The sequence below is a fragment of the Sarcophilus harrisii genome, chromosome 4 (assembly GCF_902635505.1).
Source record: "Sarcophilus harrisii chromosome 4, mSarHar1.11, whole genome shotgun sequence".
Classification (NCBI taxonomy): domain Eukaryota; kingdom Metazoa; phylum Chordata; class Mammalia; order Dasyuromorphia; family Dasyuridae; genus Sarcophilus; species Sarcophilus harrisii.
This window is the reverse complement of record NC_045429.1, coordinates 190,303,691-190,330,568: the sequence shown is the minus strand read 5'-3', so window position 1 is coordinate 190,330,568 and position 26,878 is coordinate 190,303,691. Positions and strand designations below refer to the sequence as shown.

At 33.4% G+C, this 26,878-nt stretch overlaps 1 protein-coding gene across 1 annotated transcript in view; it reads left to right on the top strand.

Annotated features, from left to right (window-relative positions):
* Positions 1 to 26,878, top strand: part of SLC16A10 (solute carrier family 16 member 10) — a 102,681-nt gene that overhangs the window by 55,332 nt on the left and 20,471 nt on the right. The window contains exons 2-3 of the mRNA XM_023503169.2: positions 2,654 to 2,798; positions 6,277 to 6,739. Coding sequence (XP_023358937.2) covers positions 2,654 to 2,798; positions 6,277 to 6,739 — 608 coding nt within the window. The remainder of the gene's footprint in view (positions 1 to 2,653; positions 2,799 to 6,276; positions 6,740 to 26,878) is intronic.

The window sequence follows — 26,878 nt, the reverse complement described above, 5'->3', positions numbered from 1 at the left end:
CAGTCAGAATTTAATGTATGCAGAGCTTAGTACTAGGCACAGTGGGTGGCTTATTTGAAATTTTTCAAAGTATAATTGTTCCTATAATAATTGAAAACATATTTTGTGTCCTAAGTATGTGAGATGTGATGATTCTGATCATTGTAAAGGAATCTGTATGTTGAAATAAGCTGGAGTTGAAGGGGAGAAATTTTTGAAATTTCATATTTTTGGCCGGTTTTATATTTCATTTTAAATAACTCTTAACTTCTGTAAAATGTTACTAGTGTTGACCTTTCCTCACACAGCTGTGAACTTAAAGAACTAGTAACTTGTACCAAGGAAAGGAGCACTTTCCTCTCTTCCCCTTTTGTCCTGGTACTTTTGCGGAGTGTCTGTCTGGTTTTGCTGTATTTTATAACAAAATTTATATATACCAGACTCCAAATAGACTATTTTGATGTACAGTAATCTTGGGGATTTAATCATTCTGCAAATTAAACCAACTGGTTTAGGAAAAGAATGATGGCAAACTTGTTAGTAAGATTCTTAATGGAATGAGAACCTACTAGTTACTGGGATATATTCATTCCTTAGCAAATTTTAGACAGTTCAGTCCTGTTTTTGTTTTACATTTTCCTCTCGGCTAAAGATAATGCAATAAAACCTGTAGGTAGAAGTGAAAAAAAGGCAAAAAAGAATTGTGAATTGATCACAATTCATTATCCACAGCAAATCTGACTTGAAGAGGAGCATGCCTCATTTAAGTACTCAGATATTACCAGCAGCTTAATTACTGTTTGGAGTGTCAACTCCCTTTTTTTGCTTTGTATGCATAAAAAGCCCTTCGAAAATCCAAATTTACCACATGGCTTGCTCTCTGGAAGTTGTAATTCCCTATTGGGATAAACTCTGGAAGAATTTTAGCATGGTCCTATAAAGGGAATTTTTTGTTTTTATCTGAAATGCAGCATGATGAAGTATTGGAGGGCACTTAGTCTGCTAGGTAAGAAGGATGGAAGACTTGCAAAAGTTGGTATAGTAGGAATGAGATGAGTCTAAGAAATATTCCAAAAGGAGAATAGGCTAGAAAGAGTCTAACACTTTATTTATTTATTTATTTTAATTTAATAGCCTTTTATTTACAAGTTATATGTATGGGTAACTTTACAGCATTGGCAATTGCCAAACCTCTTGTTCCAATTTTCCACCCCTCCCCCAGATAGCAGGATGACCAGTAGATGTTAAATATATTAAAATATAAATTAGATACACAATAAGTATACATGACCAAACCGTTATTTTGCTGTACAAAAAGAATCGAACTCTGAAATATTGTACAATTAGCCTGTGAAGGAAATCAAAAATGCAGGTGGGCAAAAATATAGGGAAATGATTTGATTGATCTCATTGCTAACACCCTAGACTTTCATATAACCTACTGATAAATTTCAGTGTTTCATTTAATTTTAACATCAAATCTCTTACATCTTACATAAAAGTTTGCTTCCCTAGAGTAAATATCCACTTGTTATAATTAACATTAGTGAAATCTGCTTGTGATTTCTACTACTGAGACCATTGTACTAGAACTGACATTTTCATATTTTGTACCCTCATTGTTGTCTATCCTTTCAAGCTGTGGTTTCTATCCCCCCCTTTTTTTTTCATTTGATATAGGAGAAATGGAGTTTAAAGTGTAAAAGTTGGGAATATATTACATCCCTAGTTTGGTTCTATTAATTGGGAATTTTTGATTACATGGCAAAAATATGGGAAAAATTCAACATTACTAAATAAATCTTTTATTAATGCCATAATCATAAGGTTAAGAACTTGCAGATATCTGAGAAATTACTTAATCCAACATCTTCACTTTATAAAATGGGGAAACTGAGTTTATTCAGGCTCAAGTCTTAGATTCCCAGGATAAAATTTACACTTGACAGGAAGTAAGAACCCATTTCTACTTTTGAGCTCGATGTCCCTTTATTTTTTTTTTCTTCAGATTCCTTTGCATAAATTAGTACTTGCTATCAAGAGTTATAAAGTGGGGAGGCTACTTTGACATTGTCCCAGAGTGGCAAATTTAGAGGGTACTTAGAATACTTGTAATCTTCCAGTGGTTTAGGAAACTATTGAGTTTAGCAATTAATTAAAATAGGAAGCTACCAGATGGAGGGTTGTGATTAGCCACTTTGCTGGCCTCCCCTATATCTCAGCTTTGCACTCTACCCTAATGATTGTCTCTGCAACAGTCTTCTACTAGTGTTTGGAAATCTGTCTCTTCTATCCTACTTGAGCCTGCTAGTTGTCTTGTGTGTGAAAACTCCTAATAAAGGCTCCATCTATTAAAGACAGTGTAGATTAGTAGAGTTAAGATTACAGGGAGAATACTTAAGACTACACAAGAGAATAAGCTTTCCATTTTAGAGGCTGACAAATGGCTGGTAGGGTAACAATAAAACATTTCTCTAACTGGTTTACCATTAGGTCATACACAATTTGCTATATGTGATTTAGACTTTTCATTTATTCAGTTTAGCCTTTCTTCTAAACAAACTGAATTCAAAAGGATTTTCCATATTATCATTTTACTACATGTTGAAATATAGCATTACATGTTGAAATATAGCATTAACCTACTTTATTATCTTCTTTTTTCTTTTTACAGCTTGGGTGAGTTCTTTGTCCATGGGGATGATTTTTTTCTGCTGCCCTATAGTGAGTGTGTTCACAGACATATTTGGATGTCGCAAAACGGCCGTTGCTGGAGCTGCTATAGGATTCATTGGACTTATGTCTAGTTCTTTTGTAAGGTAAGGATTCTGTTTCCTCATATTTGATTGTCAAGAACTGTTAGATATAGTATTTAATTAATTAATATAGTAATTAAGTTCTTCCTTAGCAGCCACAGATCAGAATTCCTTTGAGGATTTGCATTTTTTTTGTGATGAGGATATTCATAAATATTTGCAGAAGGCAGCAAAAGGACATTGTTACCTTGCTTCTCTGATTCAAGTCAGTTAGAATTGGGTGAAGCAAATAATGAAAGTGGATGGATACCAAGTTTAAGCCTAAAAATAGAAATATAACTAAGGCAATGGTTCTTTGAATTTTTATTTTTGTAAACTAGAGGGCATATTTGGAAAATTGCTGTTATAATCGAAGGTATTAGTCATTTGAGGGAGTGACAAAGTTAGTAGCATTCTTAAGCTTTAATATTTTCATCAATGGTGTAGAAAGTGTGTTGAATTTCATTACTTAGTCCAATCCCAGGTAATAGGATATTGTACCTTGAATGGAGGGATTGGAATATAGAATGATCAATGACTGACTGTATTGAAGAAATGAATAGAAACAATATGGAATTAAGCTCAGTATGAATAAACAAAGTATTCATGGTAAAAAGGGAAAAAAATAGGATAAATTATATTAAGAATCAGTTAGCCATGTCTTTTTTTAAGGAGTACTATGAAATAAATCTAAGAACCACAAGTTCAATTTTTGGTAGTGAAGCTTTTTTCCCCTATGAAGGTTATTTTTTTAATTGGAGGTTTCATGTAATAAGAATTCCTCAGAAAGGTATAAACAGTGGTTCTCAAAGATAATATCAGCAGAGCATGAGCTATGACTGATCTTGTCCATTTGGGAAGGCTTTTGAGTAATGGCCTATTGCATCACTATCCCAGATCCAGTTTAAAAAATTTATCATTTGGCTTATTTCCAGAAGGTTAGCTACACAGTGATCAATTTTTTAGCCATAGTCATGCATGAAGATAGTCATGTTACATAACATGGTATATAGCAAGAATATAATCTGTGTTAATGGGTGGAGAATGCACAGCAAAGCAATCCTGAATCCTTGAAGTACTAAAATAATGGAATAAAAACTGTAAATTTCCATGTATGAACAACGCTGGACAATTGGTACAATTTAAAGGAAATAAATCATAATATGAAATCTGATTTAAGGAAATCATTAGTAACTGAATCCCCAATAACAAGAGACAAAGCCAGTTTACTTAGATTGGATCTCTTTTATCAGAATATTGAGCCCAGTTGAGTCTAATTCTATGTACCAAACTGAAGAATGTAAAAAACTTGGAAATATTTCAGAGGAGAGCCGCAAAAATTATTAAAAGAAAGGTCCAGAGCTGGGATAAAGCATACATGTGTGCTTAGCCAGGTTTTAAAATTAAAATCTCTGTGTATTATTGTTCCTTACAGACTTTGAGCTATCCAGGTGATTTGACTTAGTAGAAAATCCCTGTGTATCATGGAGAGTAGAATTCTTTTTGGCATTTAAAATATGTACATTTGCACCCTCCTGTGTATTGTACCCTTGGTGACTTCCCGCCTGCATACCTTGCCTTTCCCTACCCAGTTCTGATTCTGGGAAGGGCTGAAAGAATTAAAATCACTGGGAGGAAACTGAGGGGAGATTTAAAGGTTAACTATATAAGAATAATTGCTGTCAATATTATTATAATGTACATAACTGTAATGTTTTTATAGTATTAAGAGAAATGTTTGACAAAGTAATGCATCCCAACTCTCAACAAAAGTAGTAGCAGCCAGAATAGATGCCTTTTTGTAGAAGGAGACAAAGGGAGGAAAGATATAGGATGATGGTTGAGAAGATGATGAAGTGTAGTGAAAGTATTTTAGGAATAGAAGAGACTTTGGTATGTTTGTAAGCAGTAGAAAAGGAATCAGGATACAGGAAGAGATTGCAGATTGTAGAGAGGAGTTGATAATTGAGTGGACAGCCTGCTAAATGAAGACAAGGAGGATACGATTAATGGCACATATAGAAGGGCAGGGAGAAGGGCTATCATGTTATAAGAAACTGTAGAAAGGAAGAGAGTGTAGGATGGTTCAGAGAGCTTTGAGATGAAGAGAAGGAGAAAAGAGAACATAAATGGTAAATGGGGTAATGAGAATTAGGGGAGGCTTGATGAAGAAAAAAAAAAAGAATCTCACGTCTTGATTATTTAGAGAAATACACCTAGATAAATAATTGTATTCTCTAATGCTAAATTAATGAGTTTTATTCTGAAGGAGTAGTTTTAATGAACAAACAACACAGAGTAAAGGAATGGCTGTTCTGGGTAAGCCATATTAGGAAAAGCTTCTGGGAGCAAGTATTTTAAAGCAGGTCTTGAAATTATTTGGGAATGGACATGGAAGGATATTTTGGCCACATGATTCATTTTTATTTGATTCTTCTGGGGTTCCTTGTGATCATCTCAGTACTTTGCCATTCCTGTCATTAAACTTTCCATTTTTCCAGGAACTTCACCTAAAAATATTGATCTCACACAGTGAATGCTTATCAAGTAGCCTCTATGTTTCTAATATGTACTTTGCTTTTGTTCTAAACTGAATTCATAGTAAGTTTAAGTGATGTTTATTGGCTTCCTTTTATTCTTGACCTTATATATTTCAAAGAATTCAGTAAATCTTAAAGTATTTTATTTTTTAATAAAACATTTGCTTACTTGAACCAGTTTGTCAACGTACCAAGATTTTCATGGTTCAAGGCTAATAAACTAGAACTATTAATGGATATCATATTTTATCTAAGGGCAGTTGTATTATTTACATAACCTAAAGCAACATAAAGTAGGGTGTTTGATCCACAGAGCTAAGGCTAGAAAAAATAAGGCCTCTTTGCTAATGTTCTAAATGAATACTGGTAGGGGCAAAGTGTAGTGAAACCTCTCTTACTGACAGACTGTTTTAATTCAGTGGATACTTGTATAAACATCAGTCTCATCAATGTTGAAATATTTCTCCTCAAAAAAGTTCTAATAAATGAAATCTAATTTGATTCTTTTCATCAAATCTATTTGGAAAAACAAGCCATCACTCTTGGCTCTATTGAGCCAGATTTCATTTTCTTATTTTATTTATAAATTTCCAAGAACCTGATGATTTCATCTGAAACATTGTAGTCTTCCTGAGGTCATGGAATCACTATTAATCACACAATGACAAGAGACATTTATATACATTCAGATTGAATTAAGCTGTTTTTAGTATAAAATTCTGCACCTAAGAATAGTTGACTTTTCTTCCTTTGCTATTTTTCTTTCTCCTTTCCTGTATCTCCTCCTTTTTTTTCCTTTTTTTTCCCTTCCCCTTTCCTCAATAATACTTACAGATAATATAGACTGGTTTTAGTATCAATAATTTTGAGGAAATGATATAATCTGCATTTACTTTTACAATGAGCATATCTTAGTCATTATAATAATCAATAGTGAAAATTTTTCTTTTCTTTTCATACAGCTCCATCGAGCCTCTGTATCTCACATATGGAATTATATTTGCCTGTGGCTGCTCATTTACATACCAGCCATCGTTGGTCATTTTGGGACATTATTTCAAGAAACGCCTGGGACTGGTGAATGGCATCGTCACTGCTGGTAGCAGTGTCTTCACAATATTACTCCCTTTTCTTTTAAGGGTACTAATTGATAATTTGGGCCTCTTCAATACACTCAGAGTCTTATGCATCTTCATGTTTGTCCTTTTTCTCGCTGGCTTTTCCTATAAACCCTTTCATGGTGATGCCAAATATAAAGACAATCAGCAAAAAGGAGAGAAAAAATTCTTTCTCTTTTCCAGGAGAAAGTTCAGCCCTCCCAAAAAGATTTTTAATTTCTCCATCTTTAAGGCCAGAGGTTATTCAGTCTGGGCTTTTGGAATCCCACTTGCACTTTTTGGATATTTTGTGCCTTATGTTCACTTGGTAAGTGTGGTTCTTTGGCTTACTTTGCAATATTCCGTTAATACTTTATGGGTGAATATCTTGGTAGATGAAACAAATAATATATCAAGGTGAAGCCGTTTTGAAACACTCTGCCTCCTTGTAATCCACGGTCTCTTGTAATCAGAAATATCCGAGGTCAAACCATCCATCAGAATCTCTTAAATAGCCGATCACAGTGGGCTTTGGGTCTTTAACAAAAACCTAACATACTCCCCCAAGGAGGGAAAAGAAAACAGAAAACAAAAAATCCAATCAATTAAAAAGCTATTTTTAAAACTGAAATAATGACTATAGGTGAAAAAAAGGTCAAGAAACTTGGAACAGATGATTTCCAATCACAAGTCTCTGGTAGTCTTTTTTCATGAAGTAATTTCTTTTGGGGAAGACAGTAATCTTAGTAGAGGATAAACAATGTAAGTGACTTTTATTAATAGATAATTTTTCACAGGACAGATGCAGAAATTACATAATAGATATATGTAGTGCATTCACATTGAGGGACAAGTTCTGGGAAAAGGAGGATTACCTATATTCCCCTAAGATCTGTTTTTTAAATTAAATAATATTTTTTCATTTAATTAAAATCTTCCTTCTTTTCCCTTTCCTTTTCTCCTACTGACAAAAAAAGTGAGAAAAACAAAGCCCTTTTTTAAAAAAAATTGTGTATAGTCAAGCAAAACAAATTCTAGCATTGGTCATGTTCAAATAATACTCATATTTCAATCAATGTCATCTTTCTGTCAGGAAGTAGGTAGCATCTTTTATCATGAGTTCTCAGACAGTTACTTTGGAAAAATTAAGTCCCAGAGAATTAAGATTTCATAGAAAGCTAGGATTTCAAATTCCTTTAAATGTATATTCCTATTTCAAAGAGCATATTTCAGCCTCTTTGTATTGAAGCTGAATGGTAGCTAAAATATTTGTCCTATGGCAAACTTTACTTATTCACAAGGTGGGTTATGTCCCATTTTTGTTTTCCTGCACCAACCAATGAACTTTATTTACAACTCAATAGAGTTGAGAGTTGATCTATGATAAAAACAAATGCTAGTTTAGATGGAATCCTGACAATGTCATTACTTGTGTATACGTGTGTGTATGTGTTTGAGTGAACTTAGACCTCATTGAGTCAAAATCCAGTCTGAGTCATCAGTGTGATGGTTTATTTTGTTTTTTGTGAGATTGGTATCAAACTTATCTTGAATTCAGTGCTAATGTTTTTTTAAAGTGTCTTCAAAACATTTATTATAAAGTGGGACTTAGTATGAATACAACCATAAATATTAATTTTTACAGTAACTTATGGAATTGAATTAAAACCTTACCTTCTTGAGTAAGTTATTTCAAATCTCCTACTTTCAATATTCTTATGTGTAAAATGAGAGAGTTCATATTTTTCAGTTGTATTTGAGTTAAATTGGCCTTCAGCTTTAAATTTTATGATTCTAAAAACTTACTTTTTTGGCCGCTAATATTCTTACCTGTGAAAGGAGGTAGAGATCAAGATTGGAAGATCATAGAATCATAGATTTGGAAGCAGAGTAAACTCCAAAACATAGTAAAGTCAGGGAATCGAAACCCAGAGGAGGAAGTGACTTGTCCAACTTTACAAAAATAATAGCTGGCAGAGCCAATATTGAAATCTAGTTTCTATAACTGTAAACTCAATCTTCTTTCTACTGAGAAAGGCAAGAGAAGGGTACATATATTCTGGAATTTTTGACGACCTATGTTCCTGCTTCCAAAGTAAACCAGGGGAGAATGACTGGGTGTTGAGGTATGGGACAAGACTACAATGCCATTGTTTTGTTTAACAAGATAATGGTTTTGTTAATAACTTAATCTTGGCCAGGGATTTTGTAACTAGATCAAGTGAAAAACATATGATCTTCTGACATGGATGTAATGAATTTCCATATCCTAATCTCAACTATTCTCAAATTTAATATTGCTTTTAAGTCCTTCTTTTTGGCTAATTTGAAAAAAAGATGCGTCATCATCTTTCCTCTTCTATGTTGTAGCTATATTAATTCCAGACAAAACCTTAGAACTCTTATCCTCTCCTCTTAAATGGATTTATTGGGGGGCCTACATCATTATTCAACCTATTGGCATTTCTTAAACCTCAGCTAAATGCTAGGTATTGTGCTGTTTGCCAAGGAGCTCACTGTTTGATAAAGATGATTATATACAAATGATACACACATTTACATACATATTTATATGTATGTATAAAATATATAGGATAAATCAGAGGTAAGAGAGGGAAGGCACCAGTTTTAAAGGAGACTAGAAAAAGGCTTCTTGTACATTATGGGATTTTAGCTGGGACTTGAAGGAATTTAGGAAAGCCAGGAGACAATTGAAGAGGGAGAGAATGGTAGGTACTCACAAGGATATGAGATGGGACCTCTTGTGTGAGGATCAGCAAAAAGGTCAATATCTCTGGATTGCAGAGATTATGTGGGTTGGGGGGGGGCATGCAAGGTGTAAGAAGTCTGGAAAGGTAGGGAGGATTAGGTTATGAAGACCTTTGAAGGCCAAGTACAGAATTTTATATTTGATTTGGAAATGATAGGGAGCTAGTGGAGTTTTTCATACCTTTTTCATAAGGTTGACATGGTTAGAATTTTGCTTTAAGAAGAACACTTTGATAAGTGAATGTAGGATAGACTAGTAGAGAGAGAATTGAGGCGGTGAAAGCAACCAGCAAGCTACTGCAATACAGGCTAAAGGACACATCCCCTTTTTAAGCAATGGCAGCTGGCAAAATCAATTGCTTTTCAAGAAATATACTTTGTGAAACAATTTTTCTGGATATATGCTTAGGAAGTAGGTTTTTTAAAATAAGTACCAGGAATCTATTATTCTGAGACAGTTGTTCCTTTAGGATTTGTTTATCTACCTTATACAGCAATGTGTAATTATATATATTTTTGAGTATACTGTTAAACTTGATTATCTTGTTTGAAAAAAATTAGAATTATTCTTCATTAAGAATATATATTGTTTGTAAACTTTATATTCCCATAATGTGATGAATTCATGATAATATAATAAGTTGAATTGGCTTTTAGCATACAGAACAGTAATTCGATAGTGCCATTAATTCTTGTAACAAACGAGATTTCATCTCTGCTTTTCTTTCTTTCTCGTGCATGTTGATTGAAGAAATTTATAAATATATTCTTTTCTTTCTCTTCTTCCCTCTAGGTAAATCACTTAAGATATACCACCACCATACCACCACCACAACCCCTTAAAAAAAAAAAGAGAGAGCAAATATATTCCGAATTGTTGGCTGTATTATATTTTAAGGTCTAAATTAGAAAGATGAGTTTCTTCTGACTTAAGATTCCTTGCACAATCTTTTCCTTGCTTCTATGTTTACCCAAGGAGAAGTGGCTACAGTAGAACACGTCTTAACTTTTAAAAGGCCAGGAAACTACTACACAATTTGTTTCCCAAGTTGGAGTCCTTTCTGATAATAGTTTCTTCTGGGACCAGGGCTCTATTCTAGTCTAATTATGGTGGTATTACCTTGGAAGTTTCTCAGAAAAGTATTGCTTCTCCTCACCCCAACAAGTCTAGGCAAAGAATTTATGAAAATACTCCAGCTATGTACTAATACATATAATTCAAAAGGAGCACTCTACACTGTTTGTTCTATGTCTGAATGTTGAGGACAGGTTCTTGATCTCTAGTAGTATTTGTCACTTTGGAATTATTTGTAGACACTATTAAATTTGCAGCAGCTTATATCTCATGATAAAATGACCATGAACAAAACTGAGAGATTTTTTTTCCCAATGAACTTAGTTTATTTTTAAAAGCTTTTTATTTTTAAAATATATGTAGTTTGTTTTCAACATCCACCCTTGCAAACCCTTGTGTTCCAATTATTTTTTTCTTCTTCCCTTCCCTCTACTCCCTCAGACAGTAAGTATTCCTTATCTTATTAAACATGAGCAATTCTTCTCTACATATTTTAACAAGTATCATGCTGCACAAGAAAAATCAGATTCAAAAAGGAAAAAAATGAGAAAGAAAACCAAAAGCAAGCAAACAACAAAAAAAGTGAAAATACTATGTTATGATCCACATTCAGTCCCCACTGTCTGGGTGCAAATGGGTCTCTCCATCATAAGTCCATTGGAACTGGCCTAAATCACCTTATTGATGAAAAAAGCCACATGTGTCAGATTTATCATCGAATAATCTTGTTGCTGTGTACAATGTTCTCTTGGTTCTGCTTGCTTCACTTAGCATGTAAAGTCTCTCCAGGCCTTTCTGAAATCATTCTCCTAATCATTTCTTAGGGAACAATAATATTCCATAACATTCATATTCCATAACTTAGTCAGCCATTTCCCAACTGATGGGCATCCACTCAGTTTCCAGTTTCTTGCCACTACAAAAAAGACTGTCGCTAACATTTTTGCACATATGGATCCTTTCCCTCCTTTATGATTTCTTTGGAGTACAGATCCAGTAGAAACACTGCTGGATCAAATAATGCACATTTTGCTCTCCAAAATGGTTGGATCAGTTCACAACTCTATCAATAATGTATTGGTATCCCATTTCTCCCCTTCCCCCCCAACATTCATCATTATCTTTTCCTGTCATTTTAGCCAATCTGAAAAGTATGTAGTGCTATCACAGAGTTGTCTTAATTTGCATTTCTCTGATCAATCATGATTAGAGCATTTTTCATATAACTAGAAATGGTTTTTAATTTCTTCATTTACTCATAGCCTTTGACCATTTATCCAGTGGAAAATGGCTTATATTTCTTATAAATTTGAGTCAGTTCTCTATATATATTAGAAATAAGGCCTTTATCAGAACTCTTGGATGTAAAAATTTCCCCCCAGTTTTTTACTTCCTTTCTAATTTGTCTCCATTGGTTTTGTTTGTACAAAAACCTTTTAACTTAATATAATCAAAATGATCGATTTTTCATTCCATAATGTTATTCTTTGGCCACAGAGAAGGCAGTCCTTAGAGATCTGAAAGGTAGACTCTCCTTTTAATTTGCTTATAGTATCACTCTTTATATCTAAATCATGAATCCACTGCAACCTTATCTTGGTATAGGGTGTTAGTTGTAGGTCAGTGCCTAGTTTCTGTCATACTATTTACAATTTCTCAGCAATTTTTGTTAATGAGTTCTTATACCAGAAGCTGTGGTCTTTGGATTTATCAAACAATAAATTACTATAGTCATTGATTATTGAGTCTTGTAAACTTAATTTCTTCCACTGATCAACTACTCTATTTTTTAGCCAGTACCAAATGGTTTTGATAAACACTATTTTATAATATAGTTTTAGCTGTAGTACAGTTAGGCCACCTTCATTTGCATTTTTCATTAATTCCCTTGAAATTCTTGATCTTTTGTTCTTCTAGATGAACTTTTCTAGCTCTGAAAATAAGTTTTGGGAGTTTGATTGGTATAGTATGATTTAGGGTAGAATTGTCACTTTTATTACATTAGCTCGGTCTACCCATGAGCACTTCCAGTTGATTAGATCTGACTTTATTTGTGTGGAAAGTTTTTTTTATTTAATAGCCTTTTATTTACAGGATATATGCATGGGTAACTTTACAGCATTAACAATTGCCAAACCTCTTGTTCCAATTTTTTACCTCTTACTCCCCCACACCCTCCCCTTGATGGCAGGATGATCAGTAGATGTTAAATATATTAAAATATAAATTAGATACACAATAAGTATACATGACCAAAACGTTATTTTGCTGTACAAAAAGAATCAGACTCTGAAATATTGTACAATTAACTTGTGAAGGAAATCAAAAATGCAGGTGTGCATAAATATAGGGATTGGGAATTCAATGTAATGGTTTTTAGTCATCTCCCAGAGTTCTTTTTCTGGGCATAGCTGGTTCAGTTCATTACTGCTCCATTAGAAATGATTTGGTTGATCTCGTTGCTGAGGATGGCCTGGTCCATCAGAACTGGTCATCATATAGTATTGTTGTTGAAGTATATAATGATCTCCTGGTCCTGCTCATTTCACTCAGCATCAGTTCGTGTAAGTCTCTCCAGGCCTTTCTGAAATCATCCTGTTGGTCATTTCTTACAGAACAGTAATATTCCATAATATTCATATACCACAATTTATTCAGCCATTCTCCAACTGATGGACATCCATTCAGTTTCCAGTTTTTAGCCACTACAAAAAGGGCTGCCACAAACATTCGTGCACATACAGGTCCCTTTCCCTTCTTTATAATCTCTTTGGGATATAATCCCAGTAGTAACACTGCTGGATCAAAGGGTATGCACAGTTTGATAACTTTTTGAGCATAGTTCCAAACTACTCTCCAAAGTGGTTGGATTCGTTCACAACTCCACCAACAATGCATCAATGTCCCAGTTTGTGGAAAGTTTTTTGTAATTGTGATCATATAGTTCCTGATTTGGCAGGTAGTCTCCCAAATATTTTATATTATTTACATTTATTTTAAATTGAAAGAAATAAGATATTTTAAAGTTTTACAGGTTCTGTTTTTAAAAAAGAACTACTTAATTAGATGTGTTTAATATAGAAAGATCTCTTGGGTCTGGAATCAGAAGAACTGGTTTCAAATTCCACCTGGGTAAATTACTTTTCATTATTGAGATTTCAGTTCCCTTATCTATAAAATGGGGTGTGGGGTGGATTTTATGTTCTTTTAGATCCATTCATTTCAATTCTGAAAGTACATGGTCCTAGATAGTCTCAACTGTTTAACAGAGTTTTTGTATAACATCTATTATAAATATTTTTATACTATAGTGATAAAATTTTTGTTTCTAACCCTTCAGAGATTTCTGGGTTTCCTAGAAATTGTGTTATATTGGATTTTCACAGAAGCTTTCAGCTACTGTCTCCTCTATGCACTCTTCTAGAGGTTTAGTGAAAACCATTTTGTAGTTTTTATTTTGTTATTTTATTTTACTCACCAATCATATGTAATTCCTGAAACATATTAATAGGAAAACAGTGACTCAACTCTTGGAAAGTCAGTGATCTATATTTTATTGTCATGTTTTCAAAGAACAGATCTTGATAATAAAATAGAGGTGTGTTGCTTTTGTAACAGATAGCTGTTGTCTGCTCAGGAGAAACTTTGACCTGCTTTAAAAAAAAAATCATAATCTTGATTTTGTGACTAAAGAATTTACATTTTAATTGCTGAATAGGCAAAGCTAATAGATGGATTGACTGCAAGTTCAGTGAATAGTAGCAGAGTATCTTGGAATCTGAGTAAAAAAGGAGCCCATCTAGTTCAACGAATGTTTGAACAAGTTCCTCTTCATGTCCCTAATATGTGGTTAATTAGAATTTGTTTAAAGACTTCCAGTGAGGATGAGCTCCCTGTCTTTAGAAGAAGCCATTTTTTTAAGAGCTTAAAAATTAGGAAATCCTTTCTTAGACCAAGTCTAAATTTGTTTCTTTGTAGTTTTCATCTATGACCTCCTGTTTTCTCTGCCTTCTGGGGCCAAGCAAAACAAGTGGAATTCTTCTTCCAGAAAACAGCTTTTCAACTTCTCTGTAAAATGTAGAAGATCATAATTTCCTGAAGCAGCCTGTTCTTTTTTTCTGATAGCTCTCATTGAAATGCCAATTCTTCTTTAAATAGACTTCCCTAAACTGATTGGTCCCAGCTTTGTTCCTAGTGCTCCTAAAGAATGACTTTAGCTATCTTTTTTGGTTGTTTTTTTAAATGAGAAACACATTCTGGAGGAAACAGTAGAAAGTGTGATCTCCCTATGAAACCAAAGACACACATTGTTACCATTCTCAATAGCATAAAATGTTTCTGGATATAATGATTACCTTTCTTTTAGACAAATAAGAGATATTACAAGATTTTGTTTGTCTAAATTTATAGTCAATAATACTTTGGGAACATAAATCTTATTCTGAAGTCCTGGGTATCTCCAACAGCAGCTAATAGTTGGCAATGCCCTTTCCATATTTCCAGGGTAGGTTTATCATGTTTTCCTTTTGTTTCAGGAAACAATATATTTTGCTATTTCTTCCTGAACCTAGAGTATCTCTGATGTGACCTCAGCAAATATCATCCCTTCCCCCTTAACTGAAATGGAAAGTTTTCCTCAGTATACTTCCTCATTGTCGGTAAAGGTAGCAACAGTTTTGAGCAAGCACTAGATTCCATATGTTTTATCAACATGTGATGATGGAAAAAGCACTGGATTTGATGTTGACATTTAAATTTCTGCTTTGCAATTATTACTAATGTGACTTTAAACAAGTCATTTTATTTTTTTTAGTCTTACTTTCTTTAGTTAAACTAGATGTTATCTCTCAGTATGATACTATTATCCTTGCTATGGTGGTATCTATCTAATGAGAACACACAAAAGAGAGTGGGAGGGCAGGGGTAGAGAGACACACAAAAAGGAATCTACCCAGGGGCCATCTGAGTCCTCTTGAGTTGAAAAGTATTAAAAGCAATGTTGAGATAGTTAAAATTCTGGTTCTGAGTTTCACAAGGAAAGACTTCTGGGGGAGTAGGAGCAGGGACTCTAGGAGTAGGAGCAAGGCTAGGTACTCCAATCTCCAAGAGTAGGTACTCCCCTCCAGTCAGAGGGGAGAAGAAGCTGAGGGAAATAATGTCAATTAAATTTTGAGTAAGCAGTGATGAGTTTACCGGTGGGAAGGGCATTTTGTTCTCAGAATTGAAAACCAAGTAGAACAGCAGATGCACTGGACACTAAAAATATTCTTAGGAAGTTAATTTCTTAGAGAAGATCTTTCATACTTTACATTACTCAGAATATTAATGAGTTAAGCCTACTAGAAATGAGTATTAATTGGACTTGACTGGATATTATATTTGTGAGAAGAAAATTTGTCATACAACAATGAGAGCTAGTTGGAAAGCCGGCTGAAATTTATCTTTGCTAAAACTTGTTCTCTCTTAATGTAACTCTGATCAGCTAGTAGTGTTAACTCTTTTCTTCTGATCCTGGCACTGTTTCTCTCTTTTTTTCTCATAGTAATTTTTTCAAATTACATCCATTTTTACAAAGATTTTGAGTTCCACATTTTTACTCCCTTCCACTCTGACATAAGCCATATATGCACGATCATGTCAAACATATTAGTCATGTTGTGAAAGAAAAATCAGAATAAAAAGACAAACCAAAACAAATTTATTTTTAAAAAGTGAAAACACTATACTTTGATCTGTATTCAGCTTCTATAGTTAATCTTTTTCTCAATGTCGATGCCATTTTCCTTCACAAGACTTGAAATTATCTTTGATTACTGTATTATTGAGAAGAACTAAATCTTTCATAGTTGATCTTAAAATGTTGTTATTGTGTATGATATTCTCTGCTCACTTCATTCAACATCAATTCATGTAAGTCTTTCCAGATTTTCCTATAATTTGACCCTGCTTGACTCTTGAGAAATGTCAGCTTAACAGATTAAATGTTAAAGCAGATCTGAGAATCCAGCTTCTATATATATATATATATATATTTATGATCTAGTTATCATCTAAATAATTTAAATCATTTTCCTGTATATTGAGTCTTTTTTTTTTTCCTGATTGTGTCCAAGTCTTCATGAGTCCTTTGGGGGGTTTACATCTCCTTCTCCAGAAAGAGATTTATTATTATTTTTTTTTTTGAGGGACCTGAGGCAAACTTGTTTAGGTTCCCACAGCTAATAAGTGTCTGAGGCTGGATTTTAACTCAGGAAGAGGAGTTTTACTGACTTCAGGTCCGACACTCCACTGTGCTTCCCAGAAACCCATTTATATTAAATTTGTTATCCTCAATAGTATTAAAGGTTGAAATAAATACTATACTAAACCTCTTTTTTTCCCCAATTAAATGATACCTCTTTCTCGGCATCTTGATAGCTAGAAGACCTAATAAAGCATCAAAATAGTAGAGCAAAATAATCTTAATGGCAGAATAACAATGATAATAGAAATAATAATGAAATTTGCTTTAAGGTTTGCAAAGAGTTTTATATATGTTGTCTTATTTGATCCTTAGATATGTTTTTTAAATTAGGTTTTGATAGACTGGTACAATGTAAAAAGTGGTGGGATTTGGATTTAAAGGCTCTGGATTTCAGCCCCTGTTTTGCTTTAATGTGGTTTTGAGGAAGCCTTTTAACGTTTTTGAGTCTCAGTTTCCTCGGCTAAAAATAAGCATATTGGTCTCTGAGGTCCCCTCTAAATTTCAGTTTGTGAGGAAAATTGAGGAAGTGTCATCTTTTACCTATCTTCTCTCCAATGCCTTTTCATAGTTCCTTATCCTATTCTAGTATTCTAGTTTTTCCTGCAATTCAGAACAACTATTATTACTTCCTTAAAATACTTCCTTTCCCTGTGAACACTACTTTATTATGTTATTTTACCTGTTGAGAGATTGAAAACAATCCAAGAGCCACTGAACCATTTTTATTTCACTTGAAAAATCATTTTATGCCAATTCAAACCACTGAATAGATAAAACAATTGAGCTATTCAAAATATCTAACTACATTAAAAAACCCTCCAATTATAGCAATCAAAAAACAAAAACAATAATATTTCTTTTTTTTTTTTAATAGCCTTTTATTTACAGGATATATACATGGGTAACTTTACAGCATTAACAATTGCCAAACCTCTTGTTCCAATTTTTCACCTCTTACCCCCCCACCCCCTCCCCTAGATGGCAGGATGACCAGTAGATGTTAAATATATTTTAATATATTTAACATCTACTGGTCATCCTCCATTAAGGGAAGAGGTGAAAATGAAAGAGGTGAAAATTGTACAGTGTAAATTACCCATGTATATATCCAGTAAATTAAAAGCTATTAAATAAAAAAAAAAAAAAAAAAATTAAAAAAAAAAAAAAAAAAAAAAAAATATATTAAAATATAACTTAGATACACAATAAGTATACATGACCAAAACGTTATTTTGCTGTACAAAAAGAATCAGACTCTGAAATATTGTACAATTAGCTTGTGAAGGAAATCAAAAATGCAGGTGGGCATATAGGGATTAGAATTCAATGTAATGGTTTTTAGTCATCTCCCAGAGTTCTTTCTCTGGGCATAGCTGGTTCAGTTCATTACTGCTCCATTGGAAATGATTTGGTTGATCTCATTGCTGAGGATGGCCTGGTCCATCAGAACTGGTCATCATATAGTATTGTTGTTGAAGTATATAATGGTCCTGCTCATTTCACTCAGCATCAGTTCGTGTAAGTCTCTCCAGGCCTTTCTGAAATCATCCTGTTGGTCATTTCTTACAGAACAGTAATATTCCATAATATTCATATACCACAATTTATTCAGCCATTCTCCAACTGATGGACATCCATTCAGTTTCCAGTTTTTAGCCACTACAAAAGGGGCTGCCACAAACATTCGTGCACATACAGGTCCCTTTCCCTTCTTTATAATCTCTTTGGGATATAATCCCAGTAGTAACACTGCTGGATCAAAGGATATGCACAGTTTGATAACTTTTTGAGCATAGTTCCAAATTACTCTCCAAAATGGTTGGATTCGTTCACAACTCCACCAACAATGCATCAATGTCCCAGTTTTCCGCATCCCTCCAACAATCATCATTATTTTTTCCTGTCATCTTAGCCAATCTGACAGGTGTGTAGTGGTATCTTAGAGTTGTCTTAATTTGCATTTCTCTGATTAATATTGACTTGGAGCATCTTTTCATATGACTAGAAATAGTTTCAATTTCTTCATCTGAGAATTGTTTGTTCATATCCTTTGACCATTTTTCAATTGGAGAATGGCTTGATTTTTTTTTTTTTTTTAGATTAGAAGGCATTTTATTTTTTTTTTTTTTAATAGCCTTTTATTTACAGGATATATACATGGGTAACTTTACAGCATTAACAATTGCCAAACCTCTTGTTCCAATTTTTCACCTCTTACCCCCCCACCCCCTCCCCTAGATGGCAGGATGACCAGTAGATGTTAAATATATTAAAATATAACTTAGATACACAATAAGTATACATGACCAAAACATTATTTTGCTGTACAAAAAGAATCAGACTCTGAATTATTGTACAATTAGCTTGTGAAGGAAATCAAAAATGCAGGTGTGCATAAATATAGGGATTGGGAATTCAATGTAATGGTTTTTAGTCATCTCCCAGAGTTCTTTTTCTGGGCATAGCTAGTTCAGTTCATTACTGCTCCATTAGAAATGATTTGGTTGATCTCGTTGCTGAGGATGGCCTGATCCATCAGAACTGGTCATCATCTAGTATTGTTGTTGAAGTATATAATGATCTCCTGGTCCTGCTCATTTCACTCAGCATCAGTTCGTGTAAGTCTCTCCAGGCCTTTCTGAAATCATCCTGTTGGTCATTTCTTACAGAACAGTAATATTCCATAATATTCATATACCACAATTTATTCAGCCATTCTCCAACTGATGGACATCCATTCAGTTTCCAGTTTCTAGCCACTACAAAAAGGGCTGCCACAAACATTCGTGCACATACAGGTCCCTTTCCCTTCTTTATAATCTCTTTGGGATATAATCCCAGTAGTAACACTGCTGGATCAAAGGGTATGCACAGTTTGATAACTTTTTGAGCATAGTTCCAAACTACTCTCCAAAATGGTTGGATTCGTTCACAACTCCACCAACAATGCATCAATGTCCCAGTTTTCCCGCATCCCCTCCAACAATCATCATTATTTTTTCCTGTCATCTTAGCCAATCTGACAGGTGTGTAGTGGTATCTTAGAGTTGTCTTAATTTGCATTTCTCTGATTAATAATGACTTGGAGCATCTTTTCATATGACTAGAAATAGTTTCAATTTCTTCATCTGAGAATTGTCTGTTCATATCCTTTGACCATTTTTCAATTGGAGAATGGCTTGATTTTTTATAAATTAGAGTTAATTCTCTATATATTTTGGAAATGAGGCCTTTATCAGAACCTTTGACTGTAAAAATATTTTCCCAGTTTATTGCTTCCCTTCTAATCTTGTCTGCATTAGTTTTGTTTGTACAAAAACTTTTCAGTTTGGTATAATCGAAATTTTCTATTTTGTGATCAGTAATGATCTCTAGTTCTGCTTTGGTCATAAAGACCTTCCCCTTCCACAGGTCTGAGAGGTAAACTATCCTGTGTTCCTCTAATTTATTAATAATTTCATTCTTTATGCCTAGGTCATGAACCCATTTTGACCTTATCTTGGTGTACGGCGTTAAGTATGGATCAATGCCTAGTTTCTGCCATATTAGTTTCCAATTTTCCCAGCAATTTTTATCAAACAGTAAGTTCTTATCCCAAAAGCTGGGGTCTTTGGGTTTGTCAAAGACTAGGTTGCTATATTTGTTGACTGTTTTATCCCTTGAACCTAATCTATTCCACTGATCAACTAATCTATTCCTTAGCCAATACCAAATAGTTTTGGTAACTGCTGCTCTATAATATAATTTTAGATCTGGTACAGCTAAGCCACCTTCATTTGATTTTTTTTTTTTCATTAATTCCCTTGAAATTCTTGACCTTTTGTTTTTCCATATGAACTCTGTTGTTATTTTTTCTAGGTCATTAAAATAGTTTTTTGGGAGTCTGATTGGTATAGCGCTAAATAAATAGATTAGTTTAGGTAATATTGTCATCTTTATTATATTTGCTCGCCCTATCCAAGAGCATTTAATATTTTTCCAATTGGTTAGATCAGACTTAATTTGTGTGAAAAGTGGTCTGTAATTTTGCTCATAAAGTTTCTGATTTTCCCTTGGCAGATAGATTCCTAAATATTTTATATCCTAAATATTTTATATTATCAGTAGTTACTTTAAATGGAATTTCTCTTTGTAACTCTGACTGAAAAACAATAATATTTCAAGGTGAATCCCAACTAATCAGCCCTCTTTTCTGTTTATGTTCATTTTGAAAGATTTCCATATAAATGAAGTGATATTGTACTTAATGAATTAATAACTCACATGGAAATCTTTTACTATAATAAATTCTTGCTGAGATATTAGCTCCTAATTTTATTTAAGAGCATCAAACCAAAAATAGGTGATCAAACAAAGGATTCATTCATTTCTTCCTCCTTGTCCTTGCCTATTATCATCCTCTCTTCCAGCTGTCTGACACAGTTTTATTCTACCTATCTTCTTGGAATTGTGGTGGCTTTTTGTGAGGGGTTGTATTAAATACTAGTCAGGCTACTTATTCATGTAGGCTATCTAAGAGCTATTTCAAGAGTCAGCTGGGCTGACTCTTTTCCAGGAGAAGAGTGACAACTATCAGATCTCAGATCAGCTTTCATTTTCTCACCCAAACTAGCTGAGAATTAAGGATGAGAACTTGGTGATTTTGGTTATACTAATATAACAAGATTCCAATATGGAAGTGGCACAAACACTTTAGCTATAAGACCAGTGCAGAGAGAAGATAATGTATTTCAGTATCCTTGTCTCATTTTTATTGGATCCAAAGTGAATCTACTTTATACCAATTTCTGCCCTCTCCTTGAGGTTCCCATATATTTTCTTTGAAGGTAATAACTACATGACAGAGTCCCCTGATAAAGATTCATTATAAGTTTTCTCTTCCATACTATTTTTCTGTCTCCCTAAATTCCAGCTTCTAAACTGTAGATCACAGAAAGGGTCTTGTAAATAAGTATGGGAAACTATGATTTGCTATAGGTAAATGGGTGAAAAGGGATAGAGTGTGGAAAAAGCTTAAGAATTCCTGATCTATATAATTGGCATTATATAATTTTTTCTCTCTTCCTTTCCCCTGTGTTGATGTCATTCAAGATTAGTCATTTCAGGTACAGTAGAATTGTACATGCTTAATATATATTGGATTACTGCTTCAAGGGAACTGAAGAGAGAAAAATTTGGAACACAATGTTTTGCAAAGGTGAATGTTGAAAACTATTCTTGCATATATATGTCTGATTGCAAAAAAAAAAAATAGTTATTCCAAGAAAACCTAAAGTTTTCACCTCATTAAAAGAGTATTACTAGAAAGGAAAATTGGCTATTAAACATTAAACAATCCAGTTGTATACAGGTCCTATAATTATAGAATCACAGAATATTAATGGCAGAAGAGACCTTTACAGATAATCTAGTTCCAACTCTCAGAGTCATTTTAAGATGTGGAAACTTAGGATCTGAATGAGGAATTGATCTTAATGATAGAATTATGCCCTACCTGCAGTTAGTCACTGATTTTTTAGGATGTTGAATAAAAATAAAATCTTATTTACAAATCGAGAATAATCTGCTTTAATACAGTAAAACCTCACTTTTCACAATTCAGTATTTAAAAAACTCCAGGTATCAGTAAAGTTTCCTATAAAAGAGAAGGAAAATTTACCTATCTCCAATTTTTTTCTGGAAGCATATCTTTTTTTTAAAATTTTTTTATTTTAATAGCTTTTCATTTACAAGTTATATGCATGGGTAATTTTACAGTATTGACAATTGCCAAACTTTTTGTTCCAATTTTTCCCCTCCTTTTCCCCACCGCACGATGGCACGATGACCAATACATGTTAAATATATTAGAGTATAAATACAAAATAAGTATACATGTCCAAACTGTTATTTTGCTGTACAAAAAGAATCAGACTCTGAAATATTGTACCTATGCTCCATTGGAACTGATTTGGTTCATCTTATTGCTGAAGATAGTCAGGTCCATCAGAATTGATCATCATATAGATATGAGGCATATCTTGCGGATATTTTCACTCCCATGAAAAAGTTGGTCAGATAAATAAATATGCTTTTCTAGCTGTCCTATTGAAATATTGCATCTTCACTAATGAAAAAAAAATCTTCTCTTGTTTTGTAAAATATTAACATATACAAGCTTGTGTTTTAGAATGTTGTAATGGAATCACTTTTACCATTGGAAACTTTAAATTTCTATGTAAATGTCTATAAATATTATTGAATCTGTAAATAATCTAACAGAACTGTAGGCTATATAAAAATAACAATTGAAAAATTATTAGTTATTTATATAATCTAAATCAGTATTGTGAAAACTTTGTCAGCAACTTAATTATAAAGAACTTCACAGTAGCATTGGATTGTTTTTTTTTTTATAGTGAAATCTTAGCCTATGATGTTTCTTGACCTTTCAGAGATTGTTTACTTCCTCCTAGGTCTATTTCCCCCTTGTTCTAATGCCTACAATTTGGATAGTTGCCATTAGGAAGTGATGCCTATGTTTGGGACCACATGATTCAGATAGCTGTGCTCTATAAGCATGGATAATTGAGTGTAGTGATCTATCTGACCTGGATTATAACTCAGAGAGATAAATCAACTCTGTCACTAACTAGTAGTGCTAGCTTAAGTAAGTCACTTCTCTCTGCCTCAAGTTTAAAGTCTGCATTTTGTAATATTTAGCTCAAAATTTCATACCAATATAATATGTGACTGTAATAGCCACACAAATAATTAACTGAATCAAAAGAGTATTGTTGTTGGAAGCCATCTCCTTGGGAGACCATATACTTATTTAAAAAGTACTATCACTGCTTAAAATATTTTTGGAATTACTATTTTGGAATAGCTAAACAGTTATTTTATGAAATTACATTATAAAATATGAATTTGTTTTTAAACAAACTATAAACAGAATTTTAAAAAAATCTTATTAACTAGCTTTGATTATCAGAGTTGCTGCAGATTTTTTTTTTGGACTGTTTCTAAAAATCAAATCTGTATCCAAAGAGAACCCTGAAGATGGGTTATACAGAGGTACTTCAGTGTCTGAAGGCAATTGCAAAAAAATGTATTAAATCATAGTATCTTTGGAATAAATATATAGCTTCTCTAGGAGATTATTCTTTAGGACAACACTATACTCATTTGGGGACAGACATATGTCTCCATACATATGTTGCCATCTACTTACATAAGTACTTTGGATAAGTCACCTAACAGGAAGTCAGTGACTTCAACTATAAAATAGCATTTGAACTAAATGATCTTTGAAGTCTCTTCCATTTCTGATATATTTTGCCTTTATACATATTTACTGTTCAATCTCTAAGGATCATAGATTTTGAAGTAGAAGGAACTAGAAGCTATCTAATCTAACCTTCTGATTTCACAGATGAGGAAATTGGGGCCTAATAATGTGGAACACTTTTAACTCAGACACAGATAGAAGTCTATGACTCCAAATTCAGCATTCTTTCCACAACTGAACAGAAACTTTTCTTAGAAGTTTTACTGGGAACATAGAGTCAAAAGTCTGGCTCTACTACATTAGAACTTCAGAGTAGTTTATTATAAAAACTCCACTGAGAAAGGCCTGGAGGGACTTACATGAACTGATGCTGAGTGAAATGAGCAGGACCAGGAGATCATTATATACTTCAACAATACTATATGATAACCAGTTCTGATGGACCTGGCCATCCTCAGCAACGAGATCAACCAAATCATTTCCAATGGAGCAGTAATGAACTGAACCAGCTATGCCCAGAGAAAGAACCCTGGGAGATGACTAAAAACCATTACATTGAATTCCCAATCCCTATATTTTTGCCCACCTGCATTTTTGATTTCCTTCACAAGGTAATTGTACAATATTTAAGAGTCTGATTCTTTTTGTACAGCAAAATAACGTTTTGGTCATGTATACTTATTGTGTATCTAATTTATATTTTAATATATTTAACATCTACTGGTTATCCTGCCATCTGGGGGAGGGGGTGGGGGGTAAGAGGTGAAAAATTGGAACAAGAGGTTTGGCAATTGTTAATGCTGTAAAGTTACCCATGCATATAACCTGTAAATAAAAGGCTATTAAATAAAAAAAAAATCCACTGAGGCAGTTCTATCCCATATGTAATCTTTTTATTATATTAGCTTCTCAAGTACAAGGTCCCAGATGATCTAATCTTGCTTCCTTTTCTCCTTTTGGTAAAAGAAAGGAAAAAAACCTTGGGCAGCTCCCAAATCTGTGCAAAAATTCCTAAATGATACTTTTCCTACTTAATTCCACCAGCTTTCTGAACTCTGAGGCCAGATCCTAGTATAAAATTTAATTTACATCTTGTATTCAAGATTAGCCATTAACCTTTCTAACAGATTTTTAGCGTGTATCTAAGTTACTTCTCTCTGTGTATGTAAGTGTTATTTTCTTTAAGAAGTTAGGTCCTTTTTGTGTTTTGAACTTAATTTTGTTAAAATAAAAAACATTTTAATAAGAAAGAAATTTTCTTGCTAGAAATTACACTATACTTCATGCTTAAAGAAGGGATAAAACAGCCAGCAACTAATCTCTGTGTAATGAATGAACAAATTTGTGAAAAGAATGTTCAGAACTCAGTATAGGTGAGAGTAAGTGGGAGATGTCACATATGTGGCATTTGTGCTTTTTTTGCAGTCTTTGATCCGTTTGTTATATTGTACTGTGGTATAGAATATTACAATATTTGTAGAGTCCCTTTCCATATTAGAGGGGAAATTAGGTGTTTTGAATTCTGTTTGTTGTATGGTGGTTTTTTTTTTTAAACTAGCCAAAGATCTGATATGATAGTAGTAGTCTAAAAATAAACATCACAGGGTTTTTTTTTCCCCCAACTAAAATCAGAGAGATGAGGGAAGGAGTGAATATGGAAGCTGCTTTCAAGGCAAAATTCCCCCTCAACTTTCAAACTCCTCCATCTTTTATCTCATATGACAACCAGACCCTTTCTTTTGAGGCAGGACTCACTATCAATAGAACATTTTAATAATAAAACACGTTATCATATATGAATAATTTTCTTTTCAAACCCCTTCTTTGTGTTTTATTGTGCTAGTAATAATACTGTACATGTAGTAGCACATCATTTATCTGATGCTTAATGATGATGGCTTATCAGATAATGTCAACTATCCAGAACATCACTGAGAACTAGGAAGTCAGTAAAAGTGATATTATTAGCTCCATATAGTTTAATCACAAGAAAAACCAGCAGACTTTCATGACAGCTTCTTACTTTTATAGATGTTTCTAATAAGCTTGGTTTTTTTAACCTTGATACAGATTGGATGTTCCATATTTAGAAGGTAAGAAATATCATAAGAGGAAACAATATGACCATAGCTAGGAGTGACATTCCCCAATGACAGATAAATGAGGTGTTAAGATATTATTAAAGTAGAATCAGACTTTGAAAAGAATCTCTGAAATTCATTCTCTTGACTCTTTGAGTATTCATTCCATTGTGTTACATTCTTTTCCTGGTTATCATAGAGTCTTCTCACTTCAGAAGAATTAATTCCTGTACTTTAAATAGTATACTTTTTAGGGGGGTGGGTGGGTGTTTTTCCTCATTTAAATTCACAAAATAATTGTTTAGTACATGCAAAAGCACTGTGCATATAGTAGTTTTAAAAATCTCTCTTGTTAAAGATTTTTTTTTTTTACATGACCAAACCGTTATTTTGCTGTACAAAAAGAATCAGACTCTGAAATATTGTACAATTAGCTTGTGAAGGAAATCAAAAATGCAGGTGGGAATAAATATAGGGATTGGGAATTCAATGTAATGGTTTTTAGTCATCTCCCAGAGTTCTTTCTCTGGGCGTAGCTGGTTCAGTTCATTACTGCTCCATTGGAAATGATTTGGTTGATCTCATTGCTGAGGATGGCCAGGTCCATCAGAACTGGTCATCATATAGTATTGTTGTTGAAGTATATAATGATCTCCTGGTCCTGCTCATTGCACTCAGCATCAGTTCATGTAAGTCTCTCTAGGCCTTTCTGAAATCATCCTGTTGGTCTTTTCTTACAGAACAATAATATTCCATAATATTCATATACCACAATTTATTTATCCATTCTCCAACTGATGGGCATCCATTCAGTTTCCAGTTTCTAGCCACTACAAAAAGGGCTGCCATCTTGTTAAAGATCTTATATTTTATTAAGAAGGCAAAGGGTATATGTAGCACTCCTTATTTTAATATATACAAAATTTTTACAAAATAAGTCATTTTGTTAAATGTGAATGATCAGTAAGTTTCATGTGGGAGGAAGTGGTAGCTAAGTTTTATGTTAAAGGAAGATGGAAATTCTAAAT